This window comes from Uloborus diversus, chromosome 1 (assembly GCF_026930045.1).
Source record: "Uloborus diversus isolate 005 chromosome 1, Udiv.v.3.1, whole genome shotgun sequence".
Taxonomy (NCBI): Eukaryota; Metazoa; Arthropoda; class Arachnida; order Araneae; family Uloboridae; genus Uloborus; species Uloborus diversus.
The window spans coordinates 183,953,645-183,979,178 of record NC_072731.1 but is presented as its reverse complement, the minus strand read 5'-3'; the positions used below and the strand labels follow the sequence as shown (position 1 = coordinate 183,979,178).

At 34.5% G+C, this 25,534-nt stretch overlaps 1 protein-coding gene across 1 annotated transcript in view; it reads left to right on the top strand.

The window, feature by feature from the left end:
• The window catches only part of LOC129223645 (intraflagellar transport protein 57 homolog), a 42,063-nt gene extending 20,435 nt beyond the window's left edge, over window positions 1-21,628 (top strand). The window contains exon 11 of the mRNA XM_054858077.1: window positions 18,481-21,628. Within this exon, the coding sequence (XP_054714052.1) occupies window positions 18,481-18,659 (179 nt within the window). The 3' untranslated portion in view covers window positions 18,660-21,628. The remainder of the gene's footprint in view (window positions 1-18,480) is intronic.
• The last annotated feature ends 3,906 nt before the right edge of the window (window positions 21,629-25,534 follow it).

Below are 25,534 nucleotides of genomic sequence, written 5' to 3'. Positions count from 1 at the left end.
GAACATATAATTAAGATTTCAGCAATATTGTAATAATGTATGAATTATGTACACTATACATAGTTAAAAAACTTTAAATTATGTTGTCTAATCTAAAAAAAAATTAAGAATAAAAATATGAAACAGTCAACAAATTACACAATTAAAGTGGAAAGATTGCACGTAGGCATTTTTCGGTCATGAAATTAAATGATAAAGGTAAGAGATAAGTTACAATATTAAATTATAATAAGAATATTTTTGTACTTATTTAAAATTTATGAATAGAAAAATTTGCATTTTTCATAAAAGCTATAACAGTGATATAATTTTTTCTGAAAAAAGAAATAGTCATGAAGAGAGTGAGGTTCTTAAAAGGCAGCTACAATAAACAAACTCAATATTTACTCCAAGTTAATAATAACTAAATACATATACTACTTGATCTTATGTTCGTACACATAATATTGAACAATTTGATTGTTTAAAATCTTTTATGAAGCACTACAAACAAGTTCAAATTAAATTTTTCAATTTAACAATAATTTGCTTAAATTTAAAAAATTGCTTAATAGAAAATCCTTGAAACTTTTCTATAACATATTATTAAAATTACGATGAAAACGAAAATAACTCGTTCATTGATTTTATAAAAATACATGAAAATAGTTACTTACTATAGAAAATAATTGATCGCTATAAATGATGCAAAAAAGATGGCGCATTACGAAATAAAGATGAAACAAGAATGAGAAATACGCAAGATGACATTTCTTGAGCAAAATAAATAATCGCTAAATATTTAAGAAATGCTTGAAACGACGAGGGAGGGGCGGGGGGGGGGGGGGGTCCCCAGCTGATTTTGGAGTAACTCACAGCATTAAACTTCGTTCCCAACTTCAGCCTCATTTGTTCAGTACAGAACCGCTACCACCAACGCTTTGAAAGAGTTTTTGAGTCGACTTCAGCACTTCCGAAGAAAAAATTCAAAAGTGATTTCCGAATTATATCACCATTCAAAACGTCTTTAATCAATTTCTTACATTAATGCTCTAAATTCCTCCTAAACAATAGAGTAAGTTTGAATAACAAAATCTCTAATTTTATGAATGGTGTTAGTTTTAAACAACTCGGAAGTGCATTTAGAGTTTAATTTTCAGAAATACAGGGAGGGGGAGGGGAGAGGCAGGTAAGTGTTCTAAAAATTACTGTCAGTTCAACGGGAATCTAACAAAATGACACAAAAAGCAGTTTCGCCTTTTCATATTTATTTCCACGGTCTCCAATTCGGCAGTATACACTCTATAACAAAAAAATCGACGCATCAAGAAGCAATCATCCGATTGCTTTGAAATTTGTATGCATGATTGTTTTGACCAGATGTGCAAATGATTAAAATTTGGTGTCCAATGAATGAACAGTTTGATCTCCAGCGCATCGAAACTTCGCATCCAGCAGATGTATTTAAAGAGCAGTTCTTCAACTGTTGTTAAAACTTTCGGTTTGATTGCAATTCAGATTACCTTTCAACAACTTAAAAATGCCTCGCCGCATGGTTTGTGCTCATTGTTGACTTAACAAATTGTGTCTAACTCCCGCAAGGAAGGTAAACACCAAGTTTAGCAGATGCCTTTCTATTTCACATTTCTGTAGCTATCAAGTGAATGAAATGTCAGAATTCAAGTTGAAAGGCTAAATCATTTTATTTATAAATCCAATAATTAACAACTGTAAATAAACTTTAACTTCGATAAATAGTATAAACAAGTATGAGGGATTTCAACACTACTCAAATCAATCTTCATGTTCCAAAAGAACATCTTTCCAAAAAACATTTGACACCCTAACATGAATTATTCTAAAATGTTTTTAAAAAATTTTAAGTCCCTAATTCTCATGGCGAAATCCTAAAAGCTATCTCCTAAGTGCAGGACGTCGCTTCAACAGCGAACGATCCTCTTAAAAATACGACTATCGTCAGTCGAAAATGAGAAACGCGAGCAGAAGAAGTGATTTCCTTCCATTCCCCCTGCTTTTATCTTACAGCGCACTCAATGCACGTCACACCGGATATGCGTACGTAAGAGCTCAATCTGGATGTTTCCAGAACATTCAATTTGCCGCGGAGCTATCGGGAGATTACATCACCTCCGCTCGTGCTCTGACGTCACATCCTTCTTCCTGACGAAACACGTCGTTCGAAGTCGTTCTGATGTTTACACGTTGATTCTCTGATACGCGATTTGAAACAAGCGTCCTTTAAGGGTCAAGATTAACTGCCTTTTCATTATTAAAGAAATACAAGTGAGTAAAAACATTTACCCTTAGTTTACACTTAGCTTTCAAAATGAATTGGTGAGAATATTTCTCAAATAGACATTTTTGGCTATCAATGCCCTCCTTTCTCGACAATTCATTTGATCTCACATATTCATTTTATTGTGAACTCCAAGCATTATCTGATATAAATTTCGAAAAAAAGATTCTCACTCTTCAAAAATTTCTTTGAAAACAATTATCACTCAAAAAACAGTTAGCAATTTTTTTAAATCTAAATCTCACGTTAGATAATTTTTATCGTCTCTCAAAAATTTGTTAGTTTCAACATTTTGAAAAAAACGAACACTTAATATTCTTCTTGAATTTAAGCAAAACAACATTTGCACATTACAACAATAATATCACAAAAATAATTGTTGAAGTTCTAGAGAAAAAGTTCAACTAAATTCACTCCAAAAATTCTCAGTCACACATTTCTTCACATTTTTTTTTTTTTTTTTTTTTGATCGTATCTTGAGGTTCACGTCTTCACAAAATGTCACTTATCTAAAAAATCACGTAGTTGACAAAAGCTCATGTGGGTGGACAGACATCAGATTTAATCTGAAAAATAACGATAAAAACCACAAGTAACTGTTCTAATATCAGCAATTTAACAACAATTGTATAATATGTATAATCATAATAGACAGTTTTGAATATAAGCTCAAGCTTCATTTTTGATCAAAAAATAAAAATAGAAGTATATAAGCTCATTTTCACATTAATTTAATTTGACAATCCATATGAAAAATTTAACAAAAACATGTAAAAAATGACTTTTTGCACGCGTTTTTCACAAATGACTGCTCATCATCGAAAAAATGATTATCAAAAATTACAAACACTTCCTACAATAGATTAATCACTTGAATTGAAAAAAATTTCTTGAAAAAATTTTAAGTCATTTTGGGTTAGTGGCTTCGTGAAAATATCTGACAAGTTAGATTTACTTTCTACATGTGAAACAGTAAAAATATCCTTAGCAATCAAGTCACGAATGAAAAATAATTTCACATCAATATGTTTACTCCTGTGATTTTCAATTGGTGATTTTACAAAATCCAAAGAAGCTTGATTGTCTACATAAATAATTGCTTTTATTTTTATGAACTTTAAAAGTTTATTTTTCAAACATTCTTCCAAAATTCTGTTAAACCACAATGTTTCTTTTGCCGCTTCCGTCAATGCTATGAACTCCGATTCCATAGTTGATAAACTAACACTCCGTTCTTTAAAAGTTCTCCGTTCAATAGGAGCTTTGTCTAAGTCTAACATAATCATTTGTCTCCCCAAAGAAGTTCTGTCATCTTTATTTGATGCGAAGTCTGCATCTGAAAAAGCTACTATTTGGATTTTACTGCATTTTAATTTTAATTTTAAATTTCGGGATTGATAAACATATCCAAACAATTTTAAAAGCCCATCCCAATGACGTTTTCCTGGGTTATTCTGAAGTTGACTAAATAAATTTACAGTATATGCAATGTCTGGTTGTGTTCTATTGGCTATAAATGCTAAACATCCTAACAAATTGCGAAAAGGAAACTTAGTCATTTCAAACTTTTCATTTTCTGTCTTAGGACAGTCAGAATTAGAGTAGAAAATGCCTTTACTAATTGGAAGAGAGGTAGATGGGAATTTGAATTTCTTAAAACGATCATACACTTCTTTTATATAGGAAGTTTGATGTTGATACAAATCCTTTCCCGTTAATTCTAATTCTACCCCTAACAATTTCTTTGTACTTCCCAATACCTTCAAATCAAAATGTTTACTTAAAGAATTAATTGCACTGTTTATATGACTTTCCTTTTTACCAAAAACCACAATATCATCAACATATATAAGCAATAGAACATTAGATTAAAATATACACGATTACATGATTCAAATTTCTTAAAACCAATTTGTGATAAAACTTGATCTAATTCATAAAACCATAAGCGTCCACTCTGGTGTAACACGTAAATAGCCTTATTTAATTTACAAAAATAATCTTCCTTTCCTTTTGTTACAAAACCGGGAGGTTGTCTCATATATATCAAGTCATCAATTGGAGCGTATAAGTAAGCGTTCTTTACATCACATTGTATATTTAACCAATTTGCACATGTAATTAACAGAGAAAAGAAAAATCTAATTATTCCAAAATTACATACTGGGCTGTATGTCTCATCAAAATTTTGGTTTTTGATCTGATGCATGCCGTTCGCTACCAACCTGGCCTTATAAGATTTAACTACCCCTTTCTCATCTTTCTTTAAAGTGTAAACCCAGCGACCCTACTGAACAATATTTTCCGGCAATTTTGCCAAATTCCAAACTTTTCGGCTGTGCATAATTTCTAGCTCAGTCTCCATTGCCTTTTGCCATTCAGCACTTTCTTTTACCTTTAAAGATTGTTTTTAAGTCCTAGGGATTTGAATTTCATTTTCTAGTCATAAATTCTTATTGTTTTTCTTTGAACTTAGATACGTTATTTACTTGCCCCTCTGTTAGATCTTTCCCTTTAAAACTAAACTTATCTGGATCATATTTTATATCTTTTAATTTACAATACTTTTCAATGTCATGTTTAGATCTTAACCTTTTCTTTTCGCCTTTCTCATAATAATATATATCATTCCGTGTGCTATCCGGTCTTTTCACTACTTTTCGCACCCAAACTGCATCGCGTAGCTGTAAACCACTTTCGCTGTCAGAATCTTCAGATTGAGAACTTGTTTCACTTTCCCCGCTAGCAATCGAGCTTTAAGAACCGGTCGAATCTGAACTCTGCTGTTCATTAGCCGTTTCATTCTCGCTCAAGGTTGCAGGCGGAAGTGCCATGGGCCATGAAAGAACTCGTTTCTCCACCTCATTTGACTCATTTCGAAAATCAGTTTGGAAAAAATAGTTTTCTTTAAACGATACATTTATTGATTCTATAATTTTGTTGCTGTCGGGCAGATAAATTCTATATCCTTTTCTATTAAACGCGTAACCTATGAGAACACCCTTTTGTGCTTTTAAATCCAATTTCTTTCTTAATTGTTTGGCCACACCAACAAACAATATTGTTCCGAAAGCGCGGAGATGCTTTATAGAGGGTTTTCTCCCCCCATAAAGTTCAAATGGGGTTTTAGTCTGATTGGCATGGCAAACCCTATTCCAAGTGTACGTGAAATATTTCATTGCCTCTGGCCAAAAATTCTGAGGTAAACCGCTCTCCTTAAAAATCACCCACGTACTATCTGCAATTGTTCTGTTAAAGTTTTCTGCCGTCCCATTTTGTTCCAGAGAATAGAAATTGGTTAATTCATGATGAATGCCTTACTTCTTAAAAAAATCATCTAACTCATGGTTTACGAACTCAGTCCCTTTGTCTGTCCTTACTGCTTTGACTTTCTTTCCCAAAAAATTTTACGCTTTTATGATAGGATTCATCAAAATTTCGGGTACTTGGCTTTTAAACTTTATAGGGTATAGAGAACTTCTTTTTGAAAAATCATCTACAATAGATAAATAATAACGTTCTCCATTTCTACCCTCAACATTGCAAGGCCCTCAAACATCACAAAAAAGCAAGTTCAACGGACTGTCTGACTTTGTATCCCCAATAGGTTTAAAACTCACTCTTCTGAATTTTCCTAATTTACAAGTGTCATAATTAATTTTAGCATTTTTGAATTCTGGTAAACCATTAACAGCTTGTGAATTCCCTGTCTTTTGGATACATTCTGTATTTATATGTCCGAAACGTTTATGCCAGGTTTCAATATTTATATGATTGGACTCTAAAAAAGTATTTTCATTATCAGGATTACAAACAGGCAATTGGTTCGATTTTACAGAATCAACAATATATACACCATTTTCTAAATTTGCTTTAAAAATCAATTTACAAGTTTTATCTAGTACTCTCACGGAACCACCACCCCCCTTCAAATTTAGCACCTCCCAAATCAAATTTGGGTCCGGACAATATATTTCTCCTTAACCTTGGTGAATACATGACATTTTCTAAAACAACAGATCTATTTCCGAAACGAACTTTAATTTCCCCGCTGCCTTCAATGGGAAAAGTCTGTTTCTTGACTGCTACTGCCATTTGTACATCCGTTAAGGGAGAAAATGTCCTAAACCAGTTCCGGGTATGGGTATAATGATGACTGCCCGCCGTGTCAAAAATCCATGTTGATTCCTTTACCCCTACTTCATTTAAATTTGCCTCTGATAAGAAAAAGGATCTATACTCACATCTGTCAGTCGATGGAGATCTCCGCCGGTCCGGTGTATTTCTATATCTGGCTCCTCTCCGTCGACGGTTCCTTCCTCGTTGGCTCGATCTTCCTCTAAAATTTTCATGTCCTGTGGTGCTTCCTCTTTCGTTGACTGGACTTGGGGACTGATTCCTCGTGGGATTTTGTTGCCTCAACTCTGGACAGTCTTTTCTAAGATGTCCATTGCGGTCACATCTGTAACATCGCTGCCGATTTTGAACTGTCATCACCTCAAGCCGCTCCTTAGTTTTCGTCTTCAAAACCATGCGGTTCTCTTCAATCACAAGATCCACTACCATTTTTTCGAACTTGAAATCCTGGTCACTCCTTGTAAGCATTGCTTGGACTAGATGATCATATTCTTTAGGCAAGTTCTGTAAAAGCTGGAAGCAGATACAATCTTCAGGATATTCGGGATATGTTACCTTAATTCGATCAAACAATCGTTGTAAACAGGCTGCAAAAAGGGAAATATTTTCATTTCGTTCAGGTTTTGAATTTTGCAGTTCCATTAGCAGTTGCATCCGGGCGCATTTGTTATCCGGGTAGAAGAACAATTTCAACTTTTTCCATGATTCTCGGGGATCTTCGCAATTTTCGATAATCTTCCTAAGTCATTGCTCAATATTTAAAAAGATCATCGACACTGCTTCTCTCCTCCGAACATGGTAATCCTTAATATTGGCTTTGGTGTTTCCCGCCTCTTTGTTCTCGATCGGTTCTTCTTCCTCACCATTCACGATGCTCCAACAGTTCCGGTCCATTAGCAGGAACTTGAGGTTTGTTGCCCATTCGACATAATTCGAGTCGTTTAACTCTTCAATTTTAACGGTTTGGGTGGACATAGTTCTTTACTAAAAAAATTTCGTATCTTCTTCAATCCATAAAATCTTTCATCTTATTGCTTCGATGAGATCACTCAAAAAATTAACTTTCAAATTTCTATTCGATATTTCAAATTTCTATTCGATATATACAAAATTCACTTTATTCAAGCTGACGGAATGTGAATAGGGAAGGGCAGTCTAGGCCCATAGCCCTCTTGTTCACCTAACAAATTGTGTCTAACTCCCGCAAGGAAGGTAAACACCAAGTTTAGCAGATGCCTTTCTATTTCGCATTTCTGTAGCTATCAAGTGAATGAAATGTCAGAATTCAAGTTGAAAGGCTAAATCATTTTATTTATAAATCCAATAATTAACAACTGTAAATAAACTTTAACTTCGATAAATAGTATAAACAAGTATGAGGGATTTCAACACTACTCAAATCAATCTTCATGTTCCAAAAGAACATCTTTCCAAAAAACATTAGCATGACACCCTAACATGAATTATTCTAAAATGTTTTAAAAAATTTTTAAGTCCCTAACTCTCATGGCGAAATCCTAAAAGCTATCTCCTAAGTGCAGGACGTCGCTTCAACAGTGAACAATCCTCTTAAAAATACGACTATCATCAGTCGAAAATGAGAAACGCGAGCAGAAGAAGTGATTTCCTTCCATTCCCCCTGCTTTTATCTTACAGCGCACTCAATGCACGTCACACCGGATATGCGTACGTAAGAGCTCAATCTGGATGTTTCCAAACATTCAATTTGCCGCGGAGCTATCAGGAGATTACATCACCTCCGCTCGTGCTCTGACGTCACATCCTTCTTCCTGACGAAACACGTCGTTCGAAGTCGTTCTGATGTTTACACGTTGATTCTCCGATACGCGATTTGAAACAAGCGTCCTTTAAGGGACAAGATTAACTGCCTTTTCATTATTAAAGAAATACAAGTGAGTAAAAACATTTGCACTTAGTTTACACTTAGCTTTCAAAATTAAATGATGAGAATCAAATCGGAGAATCGCTCATCATTTGAGTCGAAGTGATGCAGCGATTCGAAGATGCTGGCAAGGATGGGTGGAAAATTGCAGAGTTCAGCGTCAGGATGTTAGCGGTCGACCTGGGGTCACAACAAAATCGTGATGACAGAGTGATTGTCCGATTAGCTGTCACAGCTCTTTCTTCATCTCTATGAAAGATCAGACGTTCAACTCAAACACCAGTGTCCATCATCACCATTTACAGACGGTTGCGACAACAAAATCTACGCTCGCGCCGACCCTTATGCCACTGACGCCTACACACTGCCGAGCCAGATTACAGTGGTGCATGGCTCGATCAGATTGGAATGGTGCCGACTGGGGATGTATAGTCTTTAGCGACGAATCCCGCTTCCAACTGCCTCATGACGATCATTAAAGACGTCTTTGGAGACACCCAGGGCAGAGGAGGGATCCTGGTTTCACTTTTGCACGCCACACTGGCCCTCAACAAGGCATTATAGTCTGGGGTGCCATTTCCTTTGATAACTGGACCCCTTTGGCTGTAATTAGAGGTACACTTACTGCACAGTTTTACGTCGACAACATCCTAAGACCAGTGGCGTAACGTAGGTTTGAGCCGCCCGGGGAAGCACGAAATTTGCCGCCCCTCTTACATTTTCCTTCAAAATACCCCCCCCCCCCCAAAAAAACGACATTTTTCATATTTTGCTGAACGAAAACAGGACTTTATTATCCAAAATATATTTTACATTTTAATCAAACGGGAAATATTGTTGATCGAAATATTTTTAAAAAATTATTGCATTATGAGCGATAATATTTTCCTTAAATCAAAACATTTAAAACTTGATCAAAAACTGTATTTACTGGTAGCAATTTTTAAACCTTTTATTTGAAATAAAAATAAGCAAAAATATGATTATAAATTACATGATACATACATATATTTATACTTGAAAAAAAAATTCTTCTTAACCTAAACTATTAATTTTCTGCTTTGCACCAACGGAAAATCTTTAACAACACTATCAATGTTGATTGTATCAGTAAATGTATATAGTTCTGTTAAATGTATGTATATAAAAGCTTGTTACATAGAATGACCCCCTGAATCCAAATATGACCACCGTTTCCCCCTACCCATCCCATTTTAGAGTTTTGAAGATAGTGCCACTTCCTCCCCCTCCCAATTTTGTTTTGTTTTTGACTGTTTTAAAACAGTTATTACTTCCTTTTACAAAAAAAGGAACTATTGTATTGGCGAAAAAAATTTCACTCAAAAATCGGCCTTAATTTCCATTTTGATAACCCCCAAATGAATATTGAGCTTTCTTTTTCGAACCGACCACACGTGGATATATGCGTAAGAACATACCCATCCGATATATCCATTTTGACGATCCCCGAGTTAATTATAACGCGTTTTCTCATGACGTGCGTATGTTCGTATGTATGTGTGTATGTGCATATATATCTGGTATAACTCAAAAAAGGTAAGTCCTAGAAAGTTGAAATTTGGTACGTAGACTCCTAGTGAAATCTAGTTCTGCCCCTTCCCTGTTGGTTGCATTCAGATGTTCCAAAAAGAGTGTTTTACACCTTTGTGTGGTAAAATCATAGCTAATTTCAATGCAAATTCAAGTGCTGTAATAATTTGGCAAAGTCTTGGCAATATATCGCCAAGCTTCTGATCATCAAGTTTTGTCATCAACTTGGCAACATATTTGGCGTTTTTATTTTTTTTTTTTTAAATCTGATTTGTATTTGGCTTTTTTTGGAGAGTTAAAAGTTGAATCACATTAAAACTGCCAATATCGGGAAAATTTATCGGTATAAAACGTTTTCATTTCTTCGATTAGCAGCAAACTTGGGGTGAAAACATTTAAAGTGTTTCTTTGCTTAATCCGAGGCACTGTAATCATTAAATTGGAGTAAAAGGAAGTCATGTGATGCACACATCAGCTCGTTTTTATTTGGAGTGGGAGAGGGCATAGAGAAAAGAAAAGTATAAAAACATGAACATTTGTCGCAAGGAGGGACCCTCAAGGTGGTACTCCTCCCTAAAATATTTTAAAACGAGTTGATGTGTGCATCATATGACTTCTTTTCATTCCAATTTAATGTCATTTTCCCTTTATTGGCAATTTTAATGCGATTCAATTGTTTACTCTCTAAATATCACCAACAATAGCTAAATTAAAATCAAATTAAAAAAAAAAAAATCGCCAAATTTGTCGCCAAATTGGCGATAAAAGATAACGACTAAAAGACTGGCAATATATCGCCAAGAGTCCGACAAATTATAACACCACTTGAGTTTACATCGAAATTAACAATGATCTACCCCCTTAGGAACATCCAAATGCAACCAAAAGGGAAGGTGCACAACTAAACCCCACTAGGAGTCTGCGTACCATATTTCAACTTTCTAGGACATACCTTTTTTGAGTTATGCAAGATACCTACTCACATACACACATACGCACATATATACATACATACGTACGTCACGAGAAAAGTCGTTGTAATTAATTCGTGGGTCGTCAAAATGGATATTTCGGGTGTCTGTACGTTCCTAGGCATGTATCCACGTGTGGTCGGGTCGAAAAAAAACTCGCATTCATTCGGGGTGAGAAAAATGAAAATTTAGGCCGATTTTTGAGTGAAAATTTTTTTGCGAATACAATACTTCCTTTTTTTGTAAAAAGAAGTAAAAATCATCAAAAAACGATCTTTTTTCTTTTTTTCCATAATTTGTTTTCGATTGTACTTCTCGATGCAAAATCAAAGTATCGGCTTCACTTCTATGAGCGCCATTTCCGAAAAAAAGGGGACGTTGAAAAAATAAATAAATAAAATAAAATAAATACATATTTTTAAAAAAAAATCTTGAAGCACCGTATGTTGCATATGAGTCGCATTACAGACCTTTAGTCACAAAACTTCCCGAATTATTTAAAATTTATTGAAGTTAAGATCACACATATAATTAAGGTTTCGAATTATATTAAGCATGCCTATAATTTAGCATTAGTACCTTCCTATCTATATATATGAAAATGGATGTATGTTTGCGGGTGTGTGGTTATGTGTGTATGTTTCTTATACGAATCCTCAGTTTTCGTTGGATTTCTTTCAAATTTGGCACAAAGGTAAATTGTTGCTCAGGAATTCATATAGGCGGGTTTTTGAAATTTTAAAACGACCCAAAGAGGTCTAATTTCATATTTTGAGTCATAAAATTACTCTTTTCTGCACGAACGAATTTTTGTATAGTTATAAATTTAGTTTAAATGAAAAACCAGTAAAAAACTGCCCTGGATGAAGTTTTTTCAAAGATTAACTTTAATCGTTAAATTTGTGAACCTTGGTTCAAAGCAAATGAAAACGGTTATCAACATCTAACCACCAGTAGCTATTTTAAATGCAATCAACACAAAATGTATCCTGAACGATTGCCGTCAATGCTATTTAGCAAGAGCGTTAAAGCATGTTTGGCCAGAAAGCCGTAGATATATGAAATGATGCTGTACATCGTTTCTTAAACTGCGACCTACGAAGCCCCAGGGGTCCATTGATGCTACTTGATTTGAATGCTACCGGTAAATTATAATTTTTAAATATTGTTTAACTATAAAATCCACAACAGTAAGGGTTGCGTGTAATTTGTGAATAGTGTTTTTCCCGTTAATAGCAGAGAAAATACGAACATGAGTAAGGTAGTAATATTGCATTCAATATTGACGTACAATCTTCGAATGTTTCAGCATTAGACTACTTTTATAAAAACCACATCTATTTCATCCTTGCAACAGAAATTTTATTTAATGCTCTATGATCCCTATGAAACCAATTTGCAATATATAAATTTTCTTTATACTATTCCTTGATTTACGTCAAATCTTTAAGTTATTCAGAATTCGGTTTAATAGAAGTTGCTCCAGGCTGTCAAAGAACAGGTGTAAAAGTGCTAATAAAGCAAAGAAATTGCAAAATAATCATAGTATTGCATAATAGCGCATTCGGAATTTATCTTTCAAAAGGGAGGGATGTTGTCAAGGCTTTCCTTACATGTATCTATATAAATAAAAATTGGATGTATGTTTGTGTGTGTGTGCTCCTTATACAAATCCACAGTTTTAGTCGGATTTCTTCCAAATTCGGCACAGAGGTAAATTATTGCTCAGGACTTCATATAGGCTGGTTTTTGGAATTTAAAAAAGATCCAAAGAGGTTAAAGCTTACATTTTTAATCACAAAAAGGCTGTTTTCGACGTAACGAATTTTCATATTTTTATGAGTTTGGTCTGAATGAAAAGCATGTAAAAAATGCCCTAAATAAAGTTTCTTCAAAGATTAACTGTAATCGTTCAGTTCGTGAACCTTGGTTCCAAGCAAATGAAAATGTTCAGCAACATATAACCACCAGGAGATATTTTAAATGCAATCAACACAAAAAGTACACTTAACAGTGGCCGTAAAGTTGATCAGCGACAAGCGTAAAGCATGTTTGGCAAGAAAGCCGAACGGAAAAGAAATGCTGCTGTTAATTGTTTTTTTAATAGCATCCTGCAAAGCAGGAATGCATTGCGGTTTCCGACGGTTCTACTTGCTTTGGTATTTCCATAGCAGTAATGGTAGAGCGAAATTATGGATCAGTATTTTCCACATGAACAGCCCAGAAAATACCAAAATTAGTTCGGTATCAATAATTCATTCATTATCTATGTACAAGCTTCAACAATTTAATGTTGGATGGTTCTTAAAACCAATATGCATATGTTCTTTATGCTATTCCATGATTTACGTCGGATCTTTACATAATTTGGTTCAACTAAATTTAATCGCTGAAGGCTAACAAAGAACAGGGGTAAAAAATACTAATTTCTCAAATAAATTGCAAAATAATCATATTTGTGCGTAGTAGCGTATCTGGAATTTGTTTTTCAAGGGGGAGGGGGGATGGTCATGACGTTTCTTACATGCACATAAACTACCATACTAGGATTGCCAATGTGTGCTGAAACTAAAGGTTGTGCACCTTTTTTATCCACAAAACCACACGGAAATATAAAGAATTCATACAGTTTGGGAGGGTTGGAGTTTTAAGTTTGAAAAAAATGCAAATAAATATTATTTTAAATTTAAACTGTATTAAACTGCAAAAAATTGCTACGTTTTTTATATAAACAAATATTTTCATTTGAAATTTTATATTACCTTAACGCTTGAGTAATAATACACCTGATGAAGCATCTTCGCCGACTAGCAACAATTTTAAATCTGTTAGCTGGTATGATGCAACTTTCGACAGAGATTACTATTGAAAAAGGCATGATGAAATATTGCTCCACAATATGAAGTTTTTTCTTCATTGTGAAATAAACTGAACAAAGCTACATCCACAATTACAAAGCTGAGTTCGATAACTGCTATTGTAAACAATCGAAAAATATTGGAAGTTTGTAGCTACCACTAGGCATTTCAACCATCTTTAAAGAAGTGCTGTGAGATATGAATAGAAAATTATCACTGTAATAGCTTAAATTCTCTTTAACAGTATAGGGATAAGGTGAAACACTTTGTATCTCACGTGTAACTACAATGGACCTTTTTTAAACTTCAAGAGATCGTAATCTTGAGTGAGACTTTCGTTTTCCATCACGAACAACAAGTCATAAGAGCAGTTGATTAAGTGCTGTAGATGCATTTGAGATGTAACTATTTTCGATATAGATAGCTTTATGTTACTTGCTCGGTTGGTTTCACTCACAAATGTAATTTTTCTTGCTGCTGGGAGGGGGACTAAGAACAATATTTAGTAGAAAGTTTTGAGTTAAATTTATGGAACAGAAAAATTTGAATCATTTAAGTTTTAAATTTTTAGACTACGTTTCAAAACAGAAAATACATTTCGTTTACTTTTAAGCTGTGGATAAGGGGAGCAAAATATGCAACAAGATTCTGTAAAACTTAAACAAAAGATTTGTCTGTTAGGAAGTTGTAAGTTCAAACAAGACGTTTCTTTTTAATTTCATGGACTGCAAATAATATTTTTAAAGAAATCTAACACGGATATTGACCGAAATGCGTACGCCTACTTCTTTCTCTATAACGCAGTTAGTTTAACGGTTTTTAAATAGTTCGTTCAATAAGTTCACGTCCACTTACTTCTATTTTTATTGTTTTAAATAAATTAAAATAATAACTGTAATGTAGTCAATGAACCCATTCCCATCTCTCACGACCACTGTCTCTCAATAAAATAAAGTTTTGGTGTTCTCTAAGGAATACTCTGTCTAAAGCAACATAACTTAAACACGTGCTCTCTCTACCTGCATCAGTGTGAGATATCATGTATAACATTTACGGCAAGTATTAGGTTTTAAAAATTTGAACACGAACTTAAATCTTGACAAATTTCAAATCGTTACAAGACATTAATATTGCTGTCTAACTATCATTTTTACTTACGAAAATAGAAATTTGACGTCAATATAAGAAAATAAAATGTAGCTGACGTGCGTTATTTTAGGCAAGTTACACTTATCCAATTCTACTCTATGGCATGGCCTTAAATCACCATGGAAAGAGCGAGCAGACACATTTTATAAAGTTTTTCATAGTAAGCAAACTTTTTCTGCGAAATGTGCTTGCCTGAAAACATACAAAATAGCCTATCACTTGGTCGCTTCATTGAAAAAACACCGCCGAAAAATCCGTAAAACGGAGTATTATCGTCTGTTAACAATGCAGACTGAATTCTTTATTTTCTGTACGGTGGACTATCTGTTTAGCTTTTGGACATTGAGGATGATTTTAAATTAATCTGAAAATATTGTAACTGTGTCCAAGAAGACTATTTTGTATATATTTGTGCCTGATAATAGGGATTGCTTTTTTTTTTGGCAAGCTCACGACTCTTTCTGAGGAAACATTCAATGGTTTATTTCCGAATAAAATGTATGTGAAAAGTACTGTTGTATTTTTTGATGTATAGGGGAAACAAAACCTACAAAGGCAGCACAACGCTTTTCTTTCGAAGCATTACGTAAAAGGTTTTCCCACAAGATGTGCAAAAGACAATCATTTGTCTTTGCCATTAAGACAATTTATGTACCGCCCGTCTGATTTAACCTCAGACAACATACCAGTGGACACTACAGAGTCCAAACAATATTCTTCATCCTTTTTTGCTTTAAGTTGATGTTACTTTTTCGGCAAATGCTTAATTTTCTGTGTTATTTAAAGTATTTTGAAGATTTGAGCCTAGAAAGTGGTGTGAATGTAATTTTTTATGTTCATTTAGATAGAATTCATTCATTTGATTATCCAAAAGATATGTTGCATTGAAAAGCACCCGGGCAACGCCGGGTAATAAGCTAGTTATAAATAAAACACAAACTCCAAATTTATGTGCCGGGGTAAGCTTGGAAAATACCGGATCGATTTCAGTAAAATTTTTAGTTTTGCCTAAGTTAGTGCTGAGAAGGCTTATAAACCTTTTCGAAAAAATCGATGAATAATTCTTTTTTTATTCACAATTGACGTTTTGAACCCAAAAATGGATCTTTCTACCAGGGACGGACAGAGGCGGCCCCCTCTTAGGGGACCAAACTTGACTGCCAAACTCGAGGGAGCAAGAGGTGCAACCAGGTTCGAGGGGCAAAGAAAAAAAAATGGGGAGGGAAATGGGGGTGGTCAGCTTTGAGAGTGAAAAAAAAAAAAAACCACGAAGACGCTCAGGATCAAGGAAGCGGAAAAAACCACAGGCGCATAAGATTTTTGGAAACACGTGGAGGTGCACTCACGGAGTTAGTTAAGGCAATGACTACTTGCAGGGGCGGAATGGCCGATGTGTCCTCTAACGTCCTCTGTCAGCATTCGTTTTCTTTGGGGGGGGGGAGGGGTTACGCCCTCAAACCTGTGCACTTTTTTCATACCCTAAAAACCTTTGGGACCTTGAACCTCACCTATTTCTTTTTTTTTGGTGCCCTCGAACCTATGCGCCTTCTGTTTTCTTTTTCGTACTCGTGTGCCTTCTTTTTTACCCCTTTTTTGCGCCCTCGAACCTGTGCGCCTTCGTTTCCTTGTTGTGCCCTCAAACCTGTGCACCCTCTTTTTTTTTGCTCCCTCAAACCTATGCGCCCTTTTTTTTTATTTTGCGCTTTATTAAGAGGACAAATTTTCATGGCCGTGGTTAGAAATAGTTTGCGTTCATTCAAGGTTAACTTACGAACTTCGAACTCCACCTTCCACTGGCCTCCGCGAGCGAGACCAAACCTGGGTGGTGTCCAGTGGTGTTGGCGTCTATCCCCAATACACACACGCCTACTATACACACAGATGCCTACACACGCGCGCGCCTGCACACACACACACGTGAATCTTGATTGCAAAAAACATAATTTGAATTCAAGACGTAAAACAATTCAATTTTTTTTAATTTAATTTAATTTTATTTGTGTCCCTCGAACAACGAAACCTTTGGTTTTCTTCTTCTTTTTTTACGCAATCCAACCACCTGTGCACATTTGAGGATTTTTTTTTTTTTTTTGGTGCCCTTTAGTAGTCAAGGTTGGCGTTCTCTTGGAGGATCCAGAGCACCTCTGACTATTTTTCGATCTTTGTGATTTGAAATCCTCTCCAACGAGGTTGAATGCTCTCTTTCTCGTCTTACTATGTCAGCTCCAGTAGTGATAAATGGTCCGCATGTATGTTAGTATCCAGTATTTCGTGCTTGTGGATCAATGAGAAAATTTTCTTGAGACAGTTTAGAACTGAACAGTAAAAAAAAAACGTCTTTGATGTTGATTTAGTGAGACAAAATTTGGCATTCCTAGCAAAGCGCGGTCTTAAAAAAAATTGATTTTAATGTAGTGTTACAGATTTTGCCGCCCCTAGCAAAGTGCCGCCCGGCGCGAGTGCCCCCTTTGCCCGCCCTACGCTACGCCACTGCCTAAGACCTGTTTTGTTGCCGTTCCTTTTGCAGTACCCTCGGCTGGTTTTCAGCAGAACTATGCCAGATAACATACGGCACGTGTTGCTATGAACTATCTGCAAGCTTGTCAAATTCTTCCGTGGTCTGCCAGATCATCAGATCTCTCTCCCATCGAGCATCTCTGGGATATGTTGGGATGGCGATTGCATCTGGCAAGGAATGTTGAAAACCTCGTTTGACAATTGGAGCGAATTTGGCCGGAAATGCCGCAGGACAACCTCCGGGAGCTTTATCGGTGTTTCCCACGTCGTGCTTAAGCTTGTATGTATAGGCTAGAGGCGGGTCAATACCTTATTGAATTTGTTACTGTAACTCTGACATAAATTATTCAATTGTTCTAAGAATTTAATCATTTCCTATTCTATGCATTGTCTTCCTATCCACAAATTTTCATCTTAATCGGATCACTCCTTCTTGGTGCTTCGATTTTTTTGTTATAGAGTGTATCCCCAAATGATCGTCAGTCTGAGACGCTATATTAGTTTTGTATTAAAATAAGTAGTTAATAGCCACAAAAAATAAGTAAATAAGGTTTTTAGAACACCCGATCCAAAACAAAAAAGGAAGTGCATAACTGGAACGTACGCACACCCCACATGCGAAATTTTAACCTTCTTCAGTTTACCATTTTTGAGTTATGACTTATGAGAGATACATGCGTACATCCAGTCGCAAGAAACAACGCAATAATTAACTTGTTTGGTACCTGAATGCAGTATTAAAAACTCTTTCAAAGGTGGCTAAAATAGAAATTCATACCGAAGTTTAAGTAAACAATTTTATATGAAAACAATAACTCCCTTTACTTTGCATTAAAAAGTAAAACAGCAAAGGTCTCTTTTTTTTCCCGAAAACATCGGCCAATTCCATCAGCTTTTCGACGTTTTTGAGGCCGATGGGCCGATGTTTCCTGCAAGTTAGCATCAGATGCCGATGCCGATGGCTAAATTGTTGAACCATCGGCGCCGATGCATCAGTCGAGTCCTAATGAATACATACTAAATAATAAAAGTTTCTTAAAATTATATTTAGAAATAATATTGATTTTTCATTTGTTGCGTTTGTGTTCTCCTTTACAGAGCCATTAGTGAATATACGAAAAGCCTTGTCAAAGCTGAAAGTGGAATTGAGTCAAATTGATGTAAGAATTGGCGTTGCATCTCATACACTTTTGCAAGCAAAACTCAAAGAACGAGGAAATTTCCAAAGAGCCATCAACAATCCTCCAATGTTAAATACATTTGGCACTGTATTTTAAGAAGTTGAAACTTGTTTCACCGTGTCATTCAAGCATGCTTAGAACACAGTGCCTTTTTTATTACCAAAAAAAAGCCCTCTTATATCTGTAGGATTGATATGCTGCAGGCAGCTAAACGACAGTATCTGCAGAAATGAGTTTTCGTGACTACTTGAAGAGACCTGTTCTCTGAATTCAATACGAATAACGGGGAAATAGTGGAGTTAGACGTTTTTTTCACGCTTTTTTTTCAGTGGAACCCAAATAAGCAAGCTTGCACAATAAAGCTAATGTACAATAGATGACAAAAATGCAAAAAAAAAAAATAAATAAATAAATAAATAAATAAATAAAATAAAATAAAAATTTGCAGTTACTGCCTTTTACATGCCCATAGAATTTATTTTTGTAAAATATTTTCAAACTTCATTCACCATATTGTACATATAAATGATTTATAACATGCTTCATAGTCATTAACTTGCTGTTCAGCACAGTTTACAATATTCAAATTATGTTTGAATTTTGTTGCATTGCATTGAGGAACATTAAAAGCACTAATTTTGCTAAATATTTTGCTAGCTTTTGAGTGTGAGTTCTTGTTTAACTATTGAATTATTTTTTCTTGTTAATAAAAATCTGCTTATATAATTTATTTTTAAAAATAGCATTAAAAAACTGGTCTGTCTGAAAAGTATCTAAAGTACATCATGATTTTTTTCAATCCTCACTTAATGTTTTTAACTTCGATCCAAGGAGTCTTAGTGTTTCCTTGCGGAAGAAATGTAAAATAAAATTGATATTTGAGAAAAAATATTAAAAGCACAGAAAATTGAACTAAAAAGGTTTATTAACAGTTAAAGAATTAATGAAAAACCTGCAAATTTATGATTTTAAGCCAAACAAATATGACACATTGAAGAAACATGAATGATTTTGCATTATTATTGTATTTATTACCATTTCTCAAAATTCATTCCTTTACATTGGTTATAGTTATCTTATATTTCTTTGATTTCTGAAGTCGTTTCATGGAATCTTTTCTGATTTGAAGTAATTTTAGATTACAGCATAACTTTTATTTTCGAGTATAGTTATCCTTGATGACATTCGAGTCCTTTATCACAACAGCTATTAATATTTAATTACATAGCAAGTCAACTTTCATTGATATTAGTATGTGATGTATAATTCAGTGTGAGCAAATTTTCCTGTTGCTCAACATCTAGAAGTACACTTTAATTCATGATATCTAGTCACTTTACATTTGTTATTAATTTTAACTGTTTTTGCTTATTTTGTCTCCTACTTTTAAGAAATATTTAGTATTAAGTACCATGTTATTGTGCGAACTTTTCGTTGTTTAGAAATTTAGTTGCAAATTATTTTGCAAAATGCTAGTTTCAGGATAGATAAGAAGACTACGGCATTCAATCCTTGAAAGCACCCCCTCTAATACTTTCTCAATTATGAATTCTTCAATTTGTTTTCAAAATAAAATAATTTTTTTTATAAAGGTTCAAATACATGTAAATAGAAATTCTTGTAATACAATAGCTTTTTAGGAAAGTTTTGTTGCTACTCATATTTTCATTTTAAAATGGCTCACTTAAAAAAAAATCGTAATTGTCTCAAAACTTTTCTTGAAGAATGCTATTTGTCAAGTGCCTGTAAGCAGTAGAAGTATCTTCGTTTTGTATTATTTTGAAACATTTCTAGTCAAGTTCAAAGCCATATTTGGCAAATTTTTATTTCACTCATGCTTTTAAACTTATCCAAAATAAGTTATTTTCAGTTTTTTTGCATATTGTAGTTATAATTGTTCATTTTCATATCAAGACTATCAAAGTCTCTCATAAAGTTATTTTTAAAAATAAATAAATGTATCAGAAATTTTACCTCAGCAAAGTGCAAAATGATGAGAAAATTGTAGAAATAAAGCATTGATTATAATTACAGTGATCTCTCGCTTATACGCGACCTCTGTTATAGGCGTTTTTCACTTATGCGCATTTTTCTCACGGGCCCGTCCAGCAATATAGGAAAACAATGTTAACTCTTGTTCATTTATACGCGAAACCTAAAATGCACCTTTCACTTATGCGCGATAAAAAATTTTCAAGTTTTAGGTTAATCGCCTATTCACGCTTTGCTTATCGGAGATTTGTACCCTTCTTGATGTCTCTTGGAATGCTTTCACACACCTTTATTCCAATGTTCAAAATGTTTGCAAGAACGAGTTTTTTTCGCGCAAGTGTGCGATTGGGGGTGCAGTTAGTCTTGTGATTGACATCGAGAGGGGAGAACGGGTTGCATGCGAAAAGGTTGACCTCCTAATAAAAGTCGTGGTGAAGCGGAAAGCATTGACATAGCCTGTCGAGGATCTTTTGTATCCTCACAGACTATGACACTGATCACGCGACAGTTTTTAGGTTTTGTGGAATTCGCTTACATACTGTACAGTGTATATAAAATGACAAAACTTGCAACTTCAAATTTTACATTTTTATTAAATTACTATGCATAAATGGAAATTATGAGCGTATTTATTCATTAGTATCAGTAGTGTACTATTAGTAGTACTATAACTGTTGATAACTTACTGTATTTAAGCTTATTCAGGGGTGATTGTGTTCCTGTATTTTACCGAATTTCCGGTATTTTCGGACGTATTTCCGGTATTTTTATGTCCAAAAATACCGGAATTTTTTTTTTTTTTTTTTTTTTTTTTTTGTCATGCTTTTATCTCCCTACCTCCGCAATTTTTTTAAGTTATATAATACTCATCAAATATACCTGCAAGAGCCGTAAGATGGACACCTGTCTCTTAAGATGGACAAAGAAATGTCAAAATAATTTGTATAACACCAGCTCAAAAGTAACTTTGTAACCCATTAAAAATTTAATCACATGTACACACAATATTTTGACTCAGAGCTATTTAATACTATGGCAAAGGTGCACTTAAGTAATAAGGGTCAAAGATTCCCCCCCCCCCCCCCCCCGTCTCGCTTTGAAACTTTCAGGTATTTTTTGATGAACTCACAATCACCCCTGCTTATTTTTGAGGTTTTTCACTTATGCGTGAATTTCACTTGTGCGCGAAAATTTCGTTGTCCCCTTTGGTCGCGTATAAGTGAGAGGTCACTGTACTTTCAAACTTAAAAAAAAAAAAATGTAATAGAAATAAATTTTAAATACTAATCACTTTCATTTAGAATGTAAAAAAAAAAGAGTTCATTTTGATTGATATTTTCAAATTGTAGAAGAACTTTCTTGCATTGTTTTGGAATGTATTCAAACTTGGTGCCCCTGAGTGAACCTGACATTTTAATTCAAAGAAAAATGTTGTATCAAATATATTGCTCTGCATACTTTGTTACATCAAATTATTCGAGATGTTTTTGGATTAATCAAAAAATGTTTGTTTCTGCAACTGAAAATGTATGAAATGAAAACTAATAAAAGGCATAATATTTTTTCCCCATCACAAAATGAATTGCTTTTGCACATAATAATGAGTAGATTCATGTGTAAAGATTTGACTGCTCAAAATAATCTTGATTGTTGTTTTTTATTATCTAAGAAACAGATATACAGGGTGTTTCAGAACTCTTGGGCAAAACTTTAAGGGGTGATAGTACATATCAGGGAAAACAATATAATTTCAAAAATAAGGGTCCCAAATGTCTTTCGAAGGAGATAGGCGCCATTAAAGTTTAAGGTCCAAAATTTCAAATGATCATATAAAAGGGGAAAATTGTGGTTTTTGCAAAAATTATTCTTTTTATCAGTATTTCCTTGAAAATAAATTTTGAAGATGTAGTTTAAAAAATGCCGATAGAGGGTGCTTTAGACTTTGGAGTAACGAACAACTATTTTTTAATCTCATTAAATGCTTAAGCTTGGACTTGAATTTTCAGCTCAAAACCAGAATCATTGGGAGCGATTAAGTCGTGCAAACTGAACTATGTTCAGAAGTTAAAATGAACTCTGTTACAAAAAAAAAAAAAAAAAAAAACTACATTTGCCCAGAAGGAAACGAGCGATCTTCACGAAACGTAAAATGCATGTGGCCTATGAGAAGATAAGGAAATGGTTACCAATTCAGTACAAAAGATTGTTTTATTAAGAAGTTATACACAATGAAGGTTACAAAACCGTAAGTAGTGTAGCCTTCTCTAGGAGCTATACAAGAGAAAGCATGGCGTGGTATGGACTGAAATAGGTAACCTATGACCACTGGGACTAAATCGGGATTCATCGTTGAAGATAACACGCATTTTTGTCTTTCGCAACCCAGCTAATCAAGTGCAGCGAAAATCCAATCCTTTGCAATGGACGCCGGTTCGAGACTCCAAACCAGCATCTTCCAGTCTTCTCCTGATAGTTTTTCTTGATACCATCTTTTCCTGGAATGTGTTAAATTGCATGGAACTAATGTTTGCGACCTTGTTGATACAGTGGCCGCTTTTGTGATGTGCGATCTTCGTGCTTATTTCTGTTTCTAGAATGTCTTAACCGACCGAAATGGAGTGATTCATTAATTTTCGCCTACACTAAGCTACTACCATATCGCTCCGGCCGAAGTAGCGGCAGATACAGCCATACAACCAACCTGCTTCTCTGAAACCTACTATACGTCCCTTTAAAAAGTCCAAAAATTGTTCATATACCTCTAGAAGGTCGTCCTAGTCGGTGGCGGCCCTAGGTTTTACGAGGCCCTAGACAAAGACACTTTTTGTGGGGCCACCAATTAAAAACATTAATGAATGTATTAATTATAGGGATGTCCATCGCAAGAATAATGTCCCTCCCCCCCCCAGCCACGAACGAGACCTCTCAAAAAAGTGAGAAAAAAATCCCTAGAAGCATGCTCTCAACGCGACTCAGTTTCAATCATGCCTTCCACCTGGATTGCACCCCCTGTTAATTTATAAATAAAATGCATGCAGATTAATATAATTTAATCCTAATTAATACCTGATTAAAATTTACTAAACATTGTTTCCTCGATATAGGGTAACGGCACCAGTAACAGACATCACTCCCCAAGGGCCCCTTGTTCCTGTCACCGAGGTAACTTGCCCATATATGGGACCCCCGGGGTTGTACCAGTAACAGACAGGGGTCCAGTACAAACAGTCGTAAATTTGGATTTAAATAATAGGAATTTTAGGCGGGTAAAATTGATGTTGCTGCTACCTAGGGATTGCAATACCGGAGCAAAAATGCAATACCAGTATTCGGTATTTTTTAATGGGATACCGGTATTATAAATTTCCGAAAAAAAAAAAAACATTCAAAAACATAATGTTTTGTTTCCATATTTTATTATTTTGTGCAAAAAGTGCATTATTTACTAGTAAACAAATCTTACTACTATATTATATATGCGAAAGTTTGTCTGGATGTATGGATGTTTGTTACTCTTTCACGCAAAAACTACTGAATGGATTTTGATGAAACTTTACAATAATATAGCTTATGCATCAAAATAACACATAGGGTAGTTTTCGTCCCGTTATGGGGGGCAAAAACCCCTTAGGGTGGCATTGAAACACAATTTTCTTATTAAGTCTCTAATATGGGGATGAAAAAAAATACTTGCACGTATTAACATTATATGTCCATCGAAAGCTCTGATTTTTCTGCTGAAGATGGCACCTGTTCGAAATTTCTAAGTAGAATAAAAAACGAGTTATAAGCTTTTTAGTTCCATGTTCGAAGGCTTTCCTCAACTCAATACAGTATTTAATATATCTTCTCAACTCCCTGTCGATATTAGCGACAGTTGTTGTATTGTTGATTATCTTTGCTTTTCGTGACTGTTCAAGGCTTTTCTTAAGGCAAATCTTGAAGTAAGATTTTTGCACCAGATTGGCAAATAATACATGGATTTGGCTGATTATTTTCCATTTTAATGCAACTTTGAGGCAATTAATGGAGTTTTTTATTTATTTGTGTTGACTGGGTATTTAATCGATCAACAGGAATCTAACCAAACTTTTTTTGTGGAATCATTTCAATAGCTAAGGCATTTGGCAATTTTTTCAACTGTCGCTGTTTTTGAAGCTAAAGACCACGCAAAACTGTTTCTCGGTTTTCATCATGTAACCAAATATATCCATTTCTTTAATATTTCTTTCTTTAAATTTGTTAACACGTAAAATAATTCGTTAACTAAATTAAGCAAATCCATAAACAGCACAAAAACTTCCATTAATTTGTCTTTGCGCAAAATTTCAAACAATTACCAAATTTTTACTATTTATTGGAAACATTTCGGGTAGCATCGTTTCATAATCACCAGAAGTATGTGAGTATCTGGCGACTCTATCTCTTTGATGAAAATTAGTGACACAGAGTTTTACAAAATTGGGAGGGGGAGCCTCATTTAATGTATCCCAAAACGATTAACGCAAATTTAAAAATTTAATAACATTTTAAATCGCAGTAAGGGATTACGGCCAGCTACATTTTTTAAAAGTTGTACTTTAATAGCAATATAGAGAAGATTGTAGACACATCGTTTTTTCTATTCTAAAAGAGTACTATTTTGTTTTTCATACTTATTGCAATTTTTCTTTTATGGGTAAGGAAGAAGCTCTATTTCTAATCACGTCAAAGCGGTGTGTTTTGAGTTATTTCAGTAACAGCAGAGAACGAATAAAAGTAGCGATTTTTTTACGCAGTTTCATAAACTTGGCAAGTCTCTGGCGAATGTATGATACTGTGATCCTTTGGCGATAAATAATGGATTTGGATTTATTATTTTACTTTTTAACGCTGCTTTTAATTGCAAAAATATAAAATAAAACTAAACAAAATGACATTTTAAAAACTTATTTGATGGACATGTTATGATAACGTGTTCGGGACGAGTGTTCAAAAAT